The 18,297-nt window shown below is 41.1% G+C and overlaps 1 protein-coding gene across 2 annotated transcripts in view; it reads right to left on the minus strand.

Annotated features, from left to right (window-relative positions):
* Positions 1 to 10,761, minus strand: part of LOC126297803 (PRA1 family protein 3) — a 53,174-nt gene extending 42,413 nt beyond the window's left edge. Inside the window, exon 1 of one of the 2 annotated variants that reach the window (XM_049989006.1) lies at positions 10,453 to 10,761. In XM_049989006.1, the coding sequence (XP_049844963.1) occupies positions 10,453 to 10,649 (197 nt within the window). In that variant the 5' untranslated portion in view covers positions 10,650 to 10,761. The remainder of the gene's footprint in view (positions 1 to 10,452) is intronic. The other variant, XM_049989007.1, reaches the window with a different exon arrangement.
* Between the last annotated feature and the right edge of the window lie 7,536 nt (positions 10,762 to 18,297).

Genomic DNA, 18,297 nt, shown 5'->3' on the forward strand with positions numbered 1-18,297 from the left:
AGTGGCCCATGCAAACGCCTGTTGGATGGCGCTCAACAGATGTTATTGAGTAAGAGCTGCACCAGATTCAAAAATTGCCAACATACAATGCTGGGGCAACCAGAGGCCCAACAGAGGTCACAAGCCCATTGATGGCAATGAGGAAGAGTGTGACACTTAGCACAGAACCGTGTGGGATACCATTCTCCTGAATCTGAGGGGTGCTGAGTGAAGTGACAGCTCTAACCCGGAAGAGCCTGTGAGATGACTCACGGATAAAAATCTGAAGGGGACCACGGAAGCCCCAGTCATGGAGGGCAACTAAAATGTGATGGCACCGGATGGGGATAACTATATTGTCCGGCAATTGTGATGAAAAAGCACTCGAGCCAAATGAGGTTGAAGACACTGAAGAGCTGTTGCCTCTAGGGAATGTCCAAGTGTTGGATCATTTGGTTGTGGATGGAATACAGGCCTGGGGCCATATCTCATGAAGAACTAAGAGCCTGCACCAATTCTCCATTCAGTGAAGGGTGCAGTATAGGGCTCAAGGGCTCAACACGGTGTGGGGTGAAACGGAGGGGGGGACACAACTCTGTTTCTGCCAGAGAAAGGCAGTAGGGTAGGAAGAGGACAATGATGCTGTCGCAAGGTGTTGTGAGAACCAAGAACCAATGGATCAGTGCACAGAGCACCTTGGAGGCTCAGACCCGGGACAGTTGACTGTCACTGGCAACCCAGAAGGTTATGGAACTTGGACCAAACCCGTGATGAAGTGGCACGTGTCCCCATGGAGGAAGCATTGCACTCCCAGCATTCCTGTTTACTTTGCTTAGTAAGGTAACAAGCCTTAGCACGGAGATGCTTGAAAGTGATGATGTTGGTCTGTGATGAATGCAGCTTAAATCACTGCAGCCTCCGTTGGCAGTCCTGGACAGCGACTGCAACAGTCTTGTTCCACCAGAGTATCGATTAAGGACTAGAGGGACCTGAGGATAAGGGGGCAGCTGTGCCAGCAGCATAAAGAATAGTGGCAGAGATGCCTCCCACAGCTACATCAATGGAATTCGAGAGGGAGGCGTCAAAAGTGGTTGGCTGGTTGGTTTAAAAGAGGGGGGAAGGAACCAAACTACAAGGTCATCAGTCCCTTGTTCCGAATAAAACAATGCGACAAGTGTGAAAACAAAACAAATGAGACTGACAACTCAAAACGGAATGAAAGGAAAAATCACAAGAACGATGAAGGGCAAAAAACATGTAAATGGACAAAAGGGGACAAGAAAACCACATAAATGCAAGAAACAGGATGAAGAGATTAAAATGACAAACCAGATTACCATGGCTGACTGACCATGAGGATAAAAAAGGAGAAACCAGCCACTCTGCAACACATTAAAACCTCCACCCTAGAAGCAGTAGGGTGGAGGACACAGAGGGGCAAGCAATATGCATTAAAACTTAAGCAGCCGATGAGGCGTTGTCACGTAAAATCAGCGGCAACAAGTCCGGTAACCCAAGATTTCGTCGCTGAGCAGTCAAGGTGGGACAGTGCACAAGAGATGGCCACCAGCTATGCAGTGAATACACTGCAGCCATCATGCAAGGAATGCTGTTCAAAACAGCCACTGTGGACATAGGTGACACCAATATGACTATCAGCCATCAAGGAATCTGTGTAAACCACTTCAGAGCCCAGGAACACATCAAGAATCAAGAGGAAATGACAGCGGAGAGCGGCAGGAGTAACTGAGTGCTTACGGTCATGCAAAAGGTCCAGACGAATCTGTGGCCTACACTTGGGCTGCTGATGACGGAGATGAACTGCAGTGGGTGGAAAAAGGAGCTGGTATTTCGGATGCTTAGGAGAACTACGAATGTGTGCAACATAACTGGTGAGCAGTTGTGCATGTCACCAGACTCATTTTAAAAGCTCCTGTCACTAGGTGAATGCCACAGGTGTGCACTGAGTCGAGTACACGCAACGCTGAGGGCACCGCCAAACCATAAATGAGACTCCCATAGTCAAGTTGGAATTGAACAAGGGCTTTGTAGAGCTGCAGCAGAGTAGAGCGATTTGCACTCCAGTTGGAGTTGCTCAGGCAGCAGAGGGCATTGAGGTGCTGCCAGCACTTCTACTTCAGGTGATGAAGGTGAGGTAGCCAAGTCAATTGGGTGTCGAAAACCAGTCCTAAGAATTGATGAATCTCCACTACAGTGAGTAGATCATCATGAAGGTAAAGTACTGGTTCCAGATGAACGGTACGATGCCGACCGAAGTGTATCACACACATTTTAGCGGCTGAAAACTCTAAACCATGTGTGACAGCCTATGACTGCACCTTGTGGATGGTTCACTGTAGACACTGCTCAGCAACAACAGTGCTGGTGGAGCAGTACGAAATGCAGAAGTCATCTGCATACAGAGAGGGTGAGATGGGTGGCCCTACAGCTGCTGACCGTTAATGGCCACTAAAAATAGTGACACACTCAATAAGAGCCCTACGGGATCCCAATCTCCTGAATATGGGGGGAACTATGGGAGGCACGAACTTTGACACAGAAAGTATGGAGTGACACGAAATTCTGGATAAAAATCTGGAGCAGGCCTCTGAGACCCCACCTGTATAATGTGGCAAGGATATGATGTTGCCAGGTGGTGTCATACACTTTGCATAGATCAAAGGATAGCAACCAGGTGTTGGCGTCTGGAAAAGGCTATTTGGATGGCAGACTCAAGGGACACAAGTTTATCAGTGGTAGAGTTAACCTGGTGGAAGCTGCCCTGACATGGAGCCAGTAGGCCACCATGACCCAACTCAACCTCCGACATACCATATGTTCCAGCAGCTTACAAAGAACGTTGGTGAGGCTGATGGGCCAATAGCTATCCACATCAAGTGGTTTTTTTCCGTGTTTGAGCACTGAAACTATGTTGCTCTCCCGCCATTGCGAGGGAAAGATGCAATCACACCAGATCCAGTTGAAGATGATGAGGATATGCCACTTTTAGTCAGACGAGAGATGTTTAATCATCTGACTGGATCCGATCCGGCCCAGGAGCTGTGTCAGGGCAATGTGCAAGTGCACTGAGGAGCTCCCACTCTGTAAATGGGGCGTTACAGACGCTCACTGTGGCGTGTAGTGAACGAGAGGTCTTTCCTTTCCATCTGCCATTTGAGGGTGTGAACGGCTGGGGGGTAGTTCTTCAACACAGAGGCTCGAGCATAGTTCTCAGCAAACTGCTCGGCAATTGCGTTTGCTTCAGAACATAGCACACCATTGATGTTAATGCCAGGGACACCTGTTGGGGTCTGGTACCCAAAAAGACGTCCGATCTTCATCCAGACTTGTGAAGATGACGTATGGCACCCAACGGTTAACACGTACCTCTCCCAACACCTGTTTCTGTCATTTTATAAGCTGGTGTACATGGCAAGGAGCCGCTTAAAGGCTATCAGATGCAGTAGGGAAGGGTTTCGTTTATGTCGCTGTAAAGCTCACTGATGCTCTGTAATTGCCTCAGTGACTTCAGGCAGCCACCAAGGGACTGTCATTCACTGGGGGCACCCTAAGAAGCGAGGGATCGCATTTTCTGCCACAGAAATGGTTGTGGTAGTCACCTGATCAACCATCACATCGATGTTACCATGCGGGGCAGATTTAACGGTGACATCAGAGGTGAAGTTTCCCAGTCCACCTTGTTTAAAGCCCATCTGGGCAGGTGTCTGTGCGCCTGACAGGGGGCCAGTGACAGGAGGATAGGGAAGTGGTCACTATCACACAGGTCACCATGTGCTCTCCAGTGGGTAGATGGGAGAAGTCCTGGGCTGCAAATTGATAAATCAATGGCTAACTACCTCGAGCCACACACTGAAATGTGTGGTGGCCCCCGTATTTAAGAGGCAGAGGTCAAACTGAGACAGTAAAGTTTTGACACCCTTGCTCTGCCAGTAAGCACAGTGTCGCCCCACATTGTGTTAAAATCTCCCAAAAGTAGGAAAGGTTTAGGGAGCTGATCAATCAGTGCAGCTAATACATTCAGGGGTACTGCACCTTCTGGAGGAAGATATACATTGCAGACAGTTATTTCCTGCATCGTCCATATTCCGACAGCCACAGATTCAAGAGGGGTGTGAAGGGGCACCCCCATCTGACACTCGATTATAGTCACTACGGTTCCTGTAATATCCCTTATAGCCGCAGAGGGCAGGGGTCCACATTGCCGGGACCAGGTTTCCTGGAGGGCAATGCAGAAAGCAGGTGTAAAGCTCAACAGTTGCCGTAGCAAAGCCAGGCAGTCTTAAAATTGGTGCAATGACATTGTGAGACTGAGAAGACAGGGAACATTCAGTAAGGAAGTTTACGCCTCAGGATCACCTGCTGCCACCGACTTATTGCCTAAGCAGTCTATATCCATTGCATTTGAGGGTCCAGTGAGATCAGGTCCTCAGCAGACGTCAGCTTGATATGCTTCATGTGCCAGGCTTCTGCCCTGATACCACCCACTCCGACAAGGGAGCAAAGGGAGTGAGTGAGTGAGTGAGGAAAGAAGGGAGGGAGAAAGGAAGGAAGGAAGGAAGGAAGGAAGGAAGGAAGGAAGGAAGGGAGGGAGAAAGGAAGGAAGGAAGGAAGGGAGGGAGGAAGGAAGGAAGGAAGGCAGGGAGAAAGGAAGAAAGGAAGGAAGGCAGGGAGAAAGGAAGAAAGGAAGGAAGGCAGGGAGAAAGGAAGAAAGGAAGGAAGGGAGGGAGAAAGGAAGAAAGGAAGGAAGGGAGGGAGAAAGGAAGAAAGGAAGGAAGGGAGGGAGAAAGGAAGAAAGGAAGGAAGGGAGGGAGAAAGGAAGAAAGGAAGGAAGGGAGGGAGAAAGGAAGAAAGGAAGGAAGGGAGGGAGGGAGGAAGAAAGGAAGGAAGGGAGGGAGAAAGGAAGGAAGGGAGGGAGAAAGGAAGGAAGGGAGGGAGAAAGGAAGGAAGGGAGGGAGAAAGGAAGGAAGGGAGGGAGAAAGGAAGGAAGGGAGGGAGAAAGGAAGGAAGGGAGGGAGAAAGGAAGGGAGGGAGAAAGGAAGGGAGGGAGAAAGGAAGGGAGGGAGAAAGGAAGGGAGGGAGAAAGGAAGGGAGGGAGAAAGGAAGGGAGGGAGAAAGGAAGGGAGGGAGAAAGGAAGGGAGGGAGAAAGGAAGGGAGGGAGAAAGGAAGGGAGGGAGAAAGGAAGGAAGGAAGGAAGGAAGGGAGGGAGAAAGGAAGGGAGGGAGAAAGGAAGGAAGGAAGGAAGGAAGGAAGGAAGGAAGGAAGGGAGGGAGAAAGGAAGGAAGGGAGGGAGAAAGGAAGGAAGGGAGGGAGAAAGGAAGGAAGGAAGGAAGGGAGGGAGAAAGGAAGGGAGGGAGAAAGGAAGGGAGGGAGAAAGGAAGGGAGGGAGAAAGGAAGGGAGGGAGAAAGGAAGGAAGGAAGGGAGGGAGAAAGGAAGGGAGGGAGAAAGGAAGGGAGGGAGAAAGGAAGGGAGGGAGAAAGGAAGGGAGGGAGAAAGGAAGGGAGGGAGAAAGGAAGGGAGGGAGAAAGGAAGGAAGGAAGGAAGGAAGGAAGGGAGAAAGGAAGGGAGAAAGGAAGGAAGGAAGGAAGGGGGAAAGGAAGGAAGGAAGGGAGAAAGGAAGGAAGGAAGGGAGAAAGGAAGGAAGGAAGGGAGGAAGGAAGGAAGGGAGAAAGGAAGGAAGGGAGAAAGGAATCCACAGTTGTAGATATTAGGGAGGAAGTTCTTCCCCATATGGCTCACACTAAAGACAGGATATTTTGAAGTGGAGGTCAAACCTCAAGCGGGTGCGTCACACCAAAAAGGATGAAAGAAAAGGTAAAGAACAAAATTGTAACCAATATGGAAAACCAAGTGTATAGCTAGGTCAACATAAATCAAAACACAGAGAGGAAGGAGGTGGCAACAGGGACCGATGCTGATAAGACACCTCCCTGAGGATTAGCTGTAGCCCACATAAGACTGATGCGGACTGACGATGCCAGTTCTGGTAAAAGTTGATTTGTTAGTGAAGTCATTAGAGACTAATCACAGACTCAGATTGGAGAAGGATGGTAGGAAGCAAGGAAAATAAAAGAAAAGGTCATTAGAAAGTGTAAGCTCTGACATGAGAGGAATGAGGCAGGGAAACTAATTGTGGGTCTCTCAAATGAATTCCATGGGACTTAAGTAATTTGGGGAAACCATGTAATGTCTTTGCTGACATCTTATTCTTACTTTACATTAACTGGATGCAATTATTCTCAAGACCGGTGACACACTTGATCCGCACCTGGTGATGACAATGGTGAAGAGATCGAGCGGCAGGACAATGGCGGAGTGGGGCTGTTAATTCCTTTTCTTTATGCAACTGTGGCTTCTAAACCTCTATCTTAGGAACAAAACACTGAACACAAAAGTGTCAAATCACCAATGCCACACAAATCCACCATGGAAAGAAACTGGCATTAGATCTAATTGCTCACATAAAATTATTCAGTAAGACAACCAAATCTCCCAAGAATAAACACACTGTAGTCACAATTAAAGAAGTCTATGCATTTTATGGAGTGACGACCAAGCACCTGCTAATACCTTCAAGAACAATGTTAACTGGGTAAAGCCTGCTGGCCTATGACGAATTTTATATAACTACAGTATTTGTCACACTGTGGTCCAGATTTATTAAACCGTCCTAAATAACAAGCTGGCTAAACTTTTACAGTTCAAAGAAAGAAGGGCATACATACTACCTCCAATCACAATATGTCTAGTAAAATATGGTGGTGTCACACTGACTGTGTGACAGTTTCTACCACACAACAAACATGCGTGTGTGAAAATTCCATAACTCTGTGCTTCCCTTTATAGGCATTCACTCATAAATGAAACTGATTCCACCAAAACATTGCCATAAATTTAATTTTCTAATCCAATTTCACAAGTTCTCCCAATTTTTACATATAATCTACTTCTAAATAGGATTTATTACAAAAGTCATTTTTTCAGCAGAACTATACCTCGGTACATCTGAAGCACCTAATTATTTCAACATAAAAAGTAAATACTATGTATATTACATATTTTTAAATTGGTATGACTAAAGATCATCATCACAATGAAATGCAATTAATATACTTTGGTACATTCAGCTAAAGTTAACACACATTTAACTTTTCACTTTTTGTGATAAAAGTGAACCCTAACAGCTACACATACACTACGTTGACATGGTACATCCTGTTTACAGAACGAGTTCCCTATATCCTCTGTCACCTGGCTAAGGCTAGCCCTTGGCTTCACAATATTTGTGACCTAGTACACATTTCCTAATTTGTCCTGTACCATCTGGTCTAACCCCCCTCCAACAGCTACTACCTAGCAACAAGACTTCTTCCTACTCTCGTTGTACCAACCTACACTGAGTTTCTTTGCAAGAAGTCTGCTGCACCATACTGTGACATACAGCTGGATGAGGCTCTTCCCATCCTACTTCAGCTACTAAGTCAAAGGGGGGAGTTGTTACATATATTAAGACAGAACCCAAATTCAAAAAACATTGAGACAAATAGATTTTGTAGTGATCAGTGCACATGAGTGTGTGTTCGTGAATTAATATTGAAAAATAGTTCACTTTTAATTGTAACTGTATATAATCCCCACTGGGAAATTTCAAACTGTTTATGAGGAATCTTGATTCCTTACTGTTCTGCCCGATAGACAGAAGCAAGCAGTTAACAGTTTGTGGTGACTTCAGTGGAGATTTTCTTGTGGATTCTGATATGAAAAATGATCTGGAAAACTTATTTTTATCCTATTATTTCATCTCCGTAGTTAACTCTCCAACATAGTTGGATAGACAGTAGGAACCTAATTGGTAATGTTTTCTATGGTGAAGCTTAAAGCAAGAAAAATAACTGTTTACTCAGTAACAAATGCACCTCTTATCATGATGCAAAGCCAGTGCCTTACAGTATGGATTCTCCTAAGTGGAAATCAGTTATGATAATTAATACCTATAGAACAAACGTTTTTAAGAGTGGCTTACAAGAGATGACCTGAGAGTAAATGTATAATGACTCAAATGTTAACATTAAATTAAATCTATTTCATGATAAATTCATATCATCTGAAAATAGCTCTCCACATAAGCTGATAGGACTGAACAGACATGTCAAAAACCATGGATAACTAGAGGGATTAAAGTATTTTGTGAAAGGAAAAGGTATCTGTTGGCAACAAATAGGAATCCTGCACTAGTTTCACACTACAAAAACTACTCAAAATTACTCAGAAAGATTATTAAAATATCAAGGCACATATATGTCAGAAATCAGTAATTCTGACAATGGAATTGTGGCTAGCTATATGGAATGCAGTGAAACAAGAGACAGGACAATCAGCAACATAACAAGATAACATCACTACTGAATTGAATGTAAGGGCTGTAAATGATGAGTAATAGGTATCAAATATATATTTTAATTATTTCTTAACTATAGCAGAAAGTATAGGGACAAACAGTTCATAAGAAAAATAACAGCAGTGTGTTGACAAAGTAACTCACACAATTCAATCATATGAATGTATTACCAACTTCTGAAATTACTAAAAGATTTGTTGCCATATAATATGACCAGTCTTATCCAAGACATTGATTGTGTTTAACAGTAGTCTTGTACATAAAAAAAATTAAGTTTTACAGGAGTGTGGAATAAAAAAACCTTCTCAATATCAAACAAATATAAAATTATCACTATCCACATTCCATTAATAAAATATTAAATTAAAAATTGGAAAATAAATTTCAAGCTACATATTAAACAAGAGACATATGATGTTGCTATATGAACAAACTAATGTATGTGACTGCAGTTCAACACTACTGATAAGTAGTGCATCACTTTCTCAAGGTACTCTGCAGAGAGAGACAGACATATGCCTTTTGGCCCTCTTTACGAAAAGTGATAAGAGAGATGTGAATTACTATTGACCTGTTTCACTGCTGAAATTTTCTAAAATTTGAGGTGATGATGTATTCTAGAATAGTATATCCCCTCAGCAACAATATCCACAGCAAATCACACTTTGGGTTTCAGTAACGCCATCTGCATGTTCACTCACCAGATTTTACAAGCAGTAAATAAGAAAATACTGCCCGTCGGTATTTCCTGCGAGCTATCAATGGCATTTGAGAGTGTGAATAACAGGTATACTCCCAGATAAATTGAAGTCTTATGGGATCAAGGGAACAGCCTACCAATGGCTAGTGTCATATCTAATCAAAAAGAAAGCAGAAAATGATACTTACTCCCAGATAAATTGAAGTCTTATGGGATCAAGGGAACAGCCTACCAATGGCTAGTGTCATATCTAATCAAAAAGAAAGCAGAAAATGATACTTAGCATTTAAACCAATATAGTTCAGGGTCAATTCTGACTGGGGGGGGGGGGGGGGGAGAAATTATCATACACGGGTCCCCCAAGGCTCAATCTTAACTCCACTATTGTTCCACATATATGCAAACAATCTTCCATCTAATATACAAGTGGAATTAATTATTCTGTGCATGACACTAGTATTGTAAACAATCCAGGTATACATACAGACACTGAGGCAATGATAAACAAGGTTCTTAAAAGTTTCATCGATTGGTTTTCTGTGAATGGTCTTGCCCTTAATTTTAAAAAGGCAACATATTCGGTACTGCACATGACAATTAATGGAAAGGAAACAATAAATAGGGTGGAAACTTCAAAATTTTCAGGCGTCCATGTTGACGATAATTTAAACTGGAAAACACATTTAGAAATTCCGAGAACAACTCGGTCCAACCACATTTAAACTCAGATTCCGTTCTGGGGTTTCATCTATAAGAATGAAAGGCTTTGCTGCTCCAAACCGTGCTGCAAGAATAATATGTGGTGCTCCCCCCCGATTCTCTCATAGGAATCTGTTTAAGAAGTTCTTCACAGACTATATATTATCTCATGAAGTTTGTTGTAAATAGTCCACTGCAGTTCACAGGGAAAATGAGGTACATGATTACAATAGCAGCAGGAAAAATAACAGTCGTTACGCCACATGAAACTTGTCTTTGGCACAAACAACAGTGCAGAATGCTACAACAAAAATTTCTGATCACTTACCCAGTGATATAAAATGTCAACAGACAGCAGTGTAAAATATGAAAACAAACTGAGAAAGATTTTCCTTGACAACTCCTCCTACACCGTAGAATTTCTAATACTGCAATGTGTGGAACGTGGTGGGTGAGGAATTCTTAACCCACGTCTGTATATTATTTTAAAAAAAGAAAAACATTCAGCATGTAACCATATTTACAAATTAATTTACGATGCGAGTGAATGACTCGTTCCACATCATTATGATATATCGTGTAAAATGATCGATGGAACGTGTAACTAACTCATTCTATGATAGGTAATTATTTCCACATAACTTAGTATTACTCACCCCACGATCGCGAAAATTACTATGCCCAGTAAGAAATAATTTGTCTGGTAATACAAAAGATTGTTTACAACTCTTTTTTCCCATTTGTCAAGATCACGAAAGTTTGGGATTTGAAATCTCGCCGACTCCAGCATAAAATCGCCTAGACTTCGTAAGGGTGCTATTTCTACATCCATCTTACTACCTTTTTTGTTCATTATTTCGGGACTGACTTACTCAACGCTAACAATACCACTAGTCTCAGCACTGACAACCAATGCCAAGATAGTAACTTCCACTGACGAATAGGTAGTGCGTCAGATCAAAGCTTGTACCCCGGGTGTTTATGGGTAACAAATATCATACGTTTCAGAGATATCACTTTCGATAAAAGAATCGATAATATGCGGAAGAGGAATGTCAAATAGCATTGCGTGTGAATAAAATACGCTGAACTAAACCAGTTATGTATCACCCAAAACTGTATGTTTCTGTTGTCGATACCTGGACGATAAAGAATATGGCACTTAATTAACTAAAAGTCGGTGGAGGTATGGGCAAAAGCTTCTGCCAGAATTCTACATCCACATAATTCGTAAACCACTGTGACGCCCAAACTTTGTAAATAGATATTAGATTGATAGCTTTACCTAGTATTCTACGCATGAACTGAAGCCTGCCACCGGCTTTACGCACGACTGAGCCAATGTGATTGTCCCATCTCATGTCCCTACAAAGTATCACACCCAGATATTTTTATGACGACCGATTCCAAATGCACCTTGCTGATACTGTACCCATAGTCTACTATGTTCTGTCTTTTGTGATGTGCACCGTTATACATTTTCGAATATTTACAGAAAGTTGTCAGGATTATCGAGACCATAATGGATATTTGTGCACTTTTTTCAGACCGTAGTTTATTAGAGATAACTGCATCACCTGTGAAAAGTTTTGAGGTCACTATTAATATTGTCTGCAGGGTCATTAATATCAAGCATGAACAGCAAGGGTAACAACACACTTTGCTGGGGCACATCTTAAGTAATGCCTACATCTGATAATGACTCTCCATCCAAGATAAAATGCTGCGTCCTCCATACCGAAAAACTCTCAATTAGTCACAAATTTTGCTTGATACACCGTACACAGTCATACCTTTGACAATAAATGTAGGTGGGTCATTCCACTGCAAATCATCAGATTTTAGACTAAGTGTGTTGGATCATGGTTACAGATTTAAATGAAATTTGGTACAGTTAATACCTCCACTAAAGTAAGTCCATATCTCAGCTACTGAGAGCTGAGCTAGGCCCTCCCAAAGTTACAATTTTGGTCGTTTTTTTTTTTTTTTCAAAAAAGATGCTACCATGTGTGGCATCCTAGATCCTGTACTGAATCAGTTGTAGTCAAAAGATTGGACTCATTTGAAGGGTAGTACTTCTACCTTGCAGGAGAAGCAATAATGTGTTGCAATGGTTTATGGTTCGGAAGTAATACATAGACAAACAACTACACAAGCTATCACATGTTTGCAAGTTTCCAATATTTTTTTATCTCATGTGTGAATGATAGTACTGAAACAATATTTGGGGTGTATAGAGAGGTGATAAGGCTGAATACACAAAATAAATTTGGTCGTGTTAACTTGCATGCACACATTGACTTTTGGAGTTTTGAAAGTTCTGAAATCATCGATAATCACTATTTGGGACCTCTCCAAATGCAATGTGTGCTGAAAATTGCTTCATTATGTGGCTTGTATCTACATCTAATTACCCCCAAAATATCTTTGTGTTAATCCAATGCATAGCTTTTTTACTCTACTCCTTAATGGTGTGTATGTGTCGATAAGGACAATATTGTAAGTGTCACAGAATTTGACACAAGAGATCCATTATTCTGCAACATATTCAGCATGAATTAGTAGAAACAATATGTTTCACACTCTGAACACATCAATCCAAATGAAGGCAAGATACCACTTAGAATCGTAGACACAAATAATGTAAGAAGACAGCCTGATATTTTGCAATGATACTGCTTGGTATTGTACTGGAGGCTGTTGTGCCTGTGCATTGTGTGTGAGATAACCCATATCATACCTCATGGGGCATGAAGTATGATACATCTTAACAACATCCTTTCCAGCAGATATAAAAAGGTGGTACTCTCTTGTGTTTGGAATTGTCCTGCACTGATCAAATCTTTCACTCAGTAGCATTGCACTGTTACTTTCAATGTCTTCTGAGGACACAGAGAAGAACTGTATACCCTTTATCTCTTGTGATGCAAATTCAAAAATTGCTTGTGCAGTGAGGATTGGGTGATGAAGTTCATGACGACTCCTCCTGGCAGCCAGTCTTTTGACTGCCACCCCCCCCCCCCCCCCCCCCAACTCCATCACAGGCACTCTTCCTGTGGCTAGTGGCAAAGAAATGCCACTTAGCATCAATTCTGAAGACCTCAGGATGCAGTGTCAGATTTTTTAAATTTTTCCAGTTTTTATCTTGAGGTGATGCTCCATCTGAAAAGCAGTGAATTTTTTCTAAGTGTGGCATTATATCTTTTATACGGGGAATAAAGGTTTTTTCGTAATAGTGTACTGCAGCTATTGAGAGAATAAGATAGTCACTTATTATGCACATTGTCTTTACAGTTGATGATGCTGACCCTGATTTCAGTAGATACACTACAAAAGGATGCACTGTGGCCTGGGATTGTTGCCAGTGAAATCCTTGTGTTGCATCTTGTACAATAAATGGCTGATTCTCAGAAAAATCTCCAGTCACAATACACTCTGTTGGGCTGAGTGTTTCTTTCAGTGAAGCTAGAGAATGTGATTGATGTTTTGTTATAAAATGATGACTTTTGAGCAATTCCAGTTTGTTGCAAAAATTATGTATGAAATCATCAACTGTTTCCACCACTGGTATCAACATACACTGATCTGTTGTGATCCACAGCATATGCTGGACATCTTCAGCCAAACAAAGTGCTTCTGATTTTGCAAGAAGAGCTGAAATACATTGCACTCCAGGGCACTTATCACACTTATAAAACACACAGTCTTTGCTTTCTGTAGAGCAGACAATCTTCTCAAGTAAGTCTGTAGTTGTCTTACTAAGCTTGGCGATGTCTAACATCAGCTTCATATTCTGATGGTGAATGCAAAACCCGCTGCATGGGTTCCATGAGCACCAGCAAGTACACACCAGTTGGGATGCAACTGTACAAATTTCGAGAAACCAATTTTATAAGTGGGAAAGTACTCTTCGAAGGCTGCATACAGCTCCTTCAAAGTCACAAAAACCAGGCATTTCTGCTTGTGTTCTTTAACAACACATTCCGATTGGATAGATACAAAGTCTTTCATCACTGGACACAAATGACTGTACTCATCATCTTCATAAAATATACAAACAGTATCTTGTACATTATCACATAAAGACTTATGTCCATGATGTGTCACATCAGGCAAGATTCCTTGTTTTTCCTTCAGTGCCCTGGCCTTCTGAACCAAATATTCTGACACCTCAAATCCCCTAGCACAGTATGCAATTGCCCACTTCAAAAGAAGGAGACTGATAATCTTGATTTTTATTTCATAGGTAGCTGTATTACATTTTTCTTTTAGCTGTTCAATAATATCAGCAAAGTCTGTCTGGTTGGAAGCTGAAGGGATATGATCCTCACCATTAGGTTTTGTAGCTTTGAGACCCTTTTTCAAGTGCTCAAGGTCAGCAGAGCAGATTTTCTTGTACTTCATTTTGCCATGTGAGACTTTTTTTACTACTACTCAGACACCGATTCTTAAGTGGTGACACACTGAGAGCACTACGTATTCAATGCAGCTACAAATTTTTCAGCAAGCTGAATACTATCACTTGTATCAATTGAACATTCATTCTCTTGGTTGCCTCTTATACTGGTGTTGACCATGCTGTAACACTTTGAGCACAGAGATTTGCCAGGTGTAAAATTGACATTACCAAAAAGCTACCTACATAGCTCTGTGGAAATAACTCTGAGATTTTTTTACCACAGTCTTGCGACGAGAGAATGGATCACAACATACATGACCAAAAATGTGTGTAAAATTGTTCAGATATACCTTCTCATGATGGTAACACAAAATTTCCTCATAATCAATTTGTAATCCTGTATGAACAGCCAATAGGTGTTTTGTTTCATCACTATAGTCACACATATGTTTGAGTCCTCATTGTCCACAGTAAGATAGTTTATGAAACTCCTGTCCTGATGCTGTACCAAGGAAACATTTCTCCATGTCATACACACACTGACCATGCACTTCACGACTCACTTCCATACTGAACTGTAGTGTCATGCACATTCTTCATAAGATGATTCAATACTGTGCACAATGACAGCACAGCTGTGATTGGATGGTGGTGGTGGACCAGTTAGGATTCCTGGGCTGGCACAAATGTATTACAGGTGGTGTCTTAGGTTGCTATCTGTACATAAAAACGATAAATTATTATTACATGTATCTGGCTTTCCACAAGTGATGAATGGGACATTTGGAGTTAGGGAAATCAAAAGAAAATGTTTAATGTAATTCCTTGATTTCTTTAGTAATTCAAACATTTATTATTTGATAGACAATATTAATGGGCAATTTCAGTAATTCACCATTATTTTTGTCTGCAGTTTTGACTAGTAGTTCTGGATTAACACCATAAAAATATAATAGAGTGAAAATTTAAAAAAAAATGCTGAATTTAACTTAGTGCACTGTGGACACTTCAGAAAACATCCCAGAAAGATAGCAGTGTCATAGTTTGATGCTTCAGGGGATAGGTTTTAACTTAATTATCTTATATAAATTGTCCCATCCATCACAAGTAGCATGTGCCATCCATCACAGTGTTTATCCATCACAGTGTTTATGTATGAAAAAACAATTTGAATTAAAATATAGCTTACAGAATTCAGTAGATCTTGATCATGACTCAGTGAAATAAAGGTCTTTCTTTACTATCAAAAACCAAAGCATGATTTTAGTGACAGATGGGAGAGCTTTCATTGTGAAAAAGAAATTAATGCAAAAGAACTTGGTGATGCGAACACGTTTCCAGATTTTCTAGCCATGCTACTGAAAACAAGCTTAATAATGAACTATTTGTCAATAATGGTGGGCAATCATTGTAACAGTGAACTGTTTGTCATTAATGGTGTGAAATCAATGCCAACTTGGCAACCTACCGTCGACGACTACCAAGCTACAAGTGTAATTTCTCTAAGATGATGGTGATAAATGAATGTTAAAAAAAAGTTGCAGAATGTTTCTGTCCTCTACATGTAATTTTACTGCTTTAGGATTTCATCGATGAAACTATTCACAGTCATTACTTTCACATTTTTAACATCTATTCACAGGCTCATTCACTCATGGAATGCCTGGTATAATATGGGGTGTATCAGTATTAGAACATTGTTAAATAATTTACAATAAATGGGAGTAACACAAAGATATTTTGGGGGTAATTAGACTTAGATACAAGCTACACAATGAAGCAATTTGCAGCACACTGTGACCTTGCACGCATTTCATTTGGGGAGGTCCCAGATAGTGATTTTCAACAATTTCAGAATTTTCAAAATCCAAAAAGTCAATGTGTGCATGCAAGTAACACAACCAAATTTGTTCCATGAATTCAGCCTTATCAGTTCTCTTTACACATCAAATACTGTTTCAGTACTATCATTCACACATGAGATAAAAACATTGGAAACTTGCAAAAATGTGATAACTTGTGTAGTTGTATGTCTATGTACTACTTCCAAACCATGAACGATTGCAACACATCCTTGTTCTCTCCTACAAGGGAGAGGTGTTACCTTTCAAATGAAACCAACCTTTTGGCTGTATCTGATTTAGTACAGGAGCTAGGAGGTCACACATGGTGGCATGGTTTTTGGAAAAAAAATGGCCAAAACTGTAACTTTAGGAGGGCCTAGCTCAGCCCCCCGGGGGTTTTACATTTCAGTACCTGAGATATGAACTTACTTTAGGGCAACTATTAACTACCAAATTTCATTAAAATTTGTAACCATGTTGCAACCGCCATCTGATGATTTCCAATTAAATGACCCAGGTGTGGTATTCAGTTAAACGCTTTTTGGAAATCAAGAAATGTTGCAGCCATGTAACTGCCTTGTACATAGCTTTCCTGATGTCATGCAAGAAAAGTGCACATTGGTTTTCACACAATTGATGTTTTTGGAACCCATGCTGGATTATGTTTGGGTTCAGAATATGCTGTAACATTTTATGACAAATGTATGTCAAGGATATTGGATGGTAGTTTTGTGGATCATTTGTACTACCTTTCTTGTACACAGACCTCACCTCACTTTCTTCCAACTAGTAGACACATTTTTTGTCCAAGGAATCTATGTCAGATTACACTTAAAAGAGGGGCTAACTCGGCCACAAATTCAGTGAAGAATCTGATAGGGATTCCATTGGGCCCTTGTGTTTGGTTCAATTTTAGCAATTTCAGCCCTTTCTCATGACTGAAGTTAATGCCTATATGACTGATATTTGCAGTGGTGCAAGAATTAAACTAGGGCAGTACTCGTGGATTTTCATTTGTAAACTGATTTGTAATCATTTGAAAACTGATTTCAGTGTTTCTGCTTTTGGTTTGCTATTCTCCATTTCAGTTCCTGCCTCATCCATGAGTGTCTGGACACTAATATTTATATCAGTAACAACCCTTTCCATATGTCCAGACTTCCTTTCAGTTTTGTGAGAGATACTCCAATAAAATTCTGCTATGGCAGTCATTGAAGGCTTCATGTATTGCCATATACAACAAAATGTGTTTCATTCAGCATCTCCCTATCTCTTGCCCTATGCTTTGTTTTACATGTATTAGGCTGGCCACTGTGGCCGAGGGGTTCTAGGCGCTTCAGTCTAGAACTGCATGACCTCTATGGTCGCAGGTTTGAATCTTGCCTTGGGCTCGGATGTGTGTAATGTCCTTAGGTTAGTTAGGCTTAATTAGTTCTAAGTTCTAAGGGACTGATACCTCAGATCTTAAGTTCCATAGTGCTCAGTGCAATTTGAACCATTTTCTGTACATGTATTGTGCAGTTCTGTAATATCTGTTGCTATAGAAGTTTGTATACAATGACTGTATACCATGGAGGGTTCCACCCATTATGGACTATTGTACTAGGTCTATACATATAAAGTGCCTGATCAACTATTTTTCTGAATCTGAGCCACAGTTTTTCTACATGCTCTTCTACAGAGTGAAATGTTTAAAGTTTGTTGTTGAACTATGACAGTACTGCCTCTATATCTAGTTTGCTGAAAATATAAATCTTTCTACTTGTTTTATTTTCCCTTTTTGTTGGTTTTACAACTGTCTCATTGTTACTGATGCTAGTTTCAATGTGGATACCCTCAGAGATGTCACGTGTATTTGTTGCTCTTAGATTTAATATATTTCCATCATGAATGGGTTTCTGTGTAATATGTTGTAGAAAATTCTTGGAGAACACATTCAGTAGTGTTTCACTGGACATCCTGCCATACCCACCACTTATGAAACTGTAATTTTTCCAGCTGGTTATTGGATGATTAAAGTCTCCTCTAGTGATAACAGTATGCTTTGGGGAACTTACATATTACTGAACCTCCACAATCTAGCAAGTAATTTCATTGTCTATATTTGTGGATGTGAGTTTCTAGTCTACTGTGACAAGTAAACAATCTACATTTACTATTTGCCTATTCTTTTGATATACACTTTAATTTTCCTCGAATATCTCACTGCTATCAATCTTGGGTTTCAATCAGCTCTCTGTACCTGGTATAATGTGAGA

Source organism: Schistocerca gregaria, chromosome X (assembly GCF_023897955.1).
Source record: "Schistocerca gregaria isolate iqSchGreg1 chromosome X, iqSchGreg1.2, whole genome shotgun sequence".
Taxonomy (NCBI): Eukaryota; Metazoa; Arthropoda; class Insecta; order Orthoptera; family Acrididae; genus Schistocerca; species Schistocerca gregaria.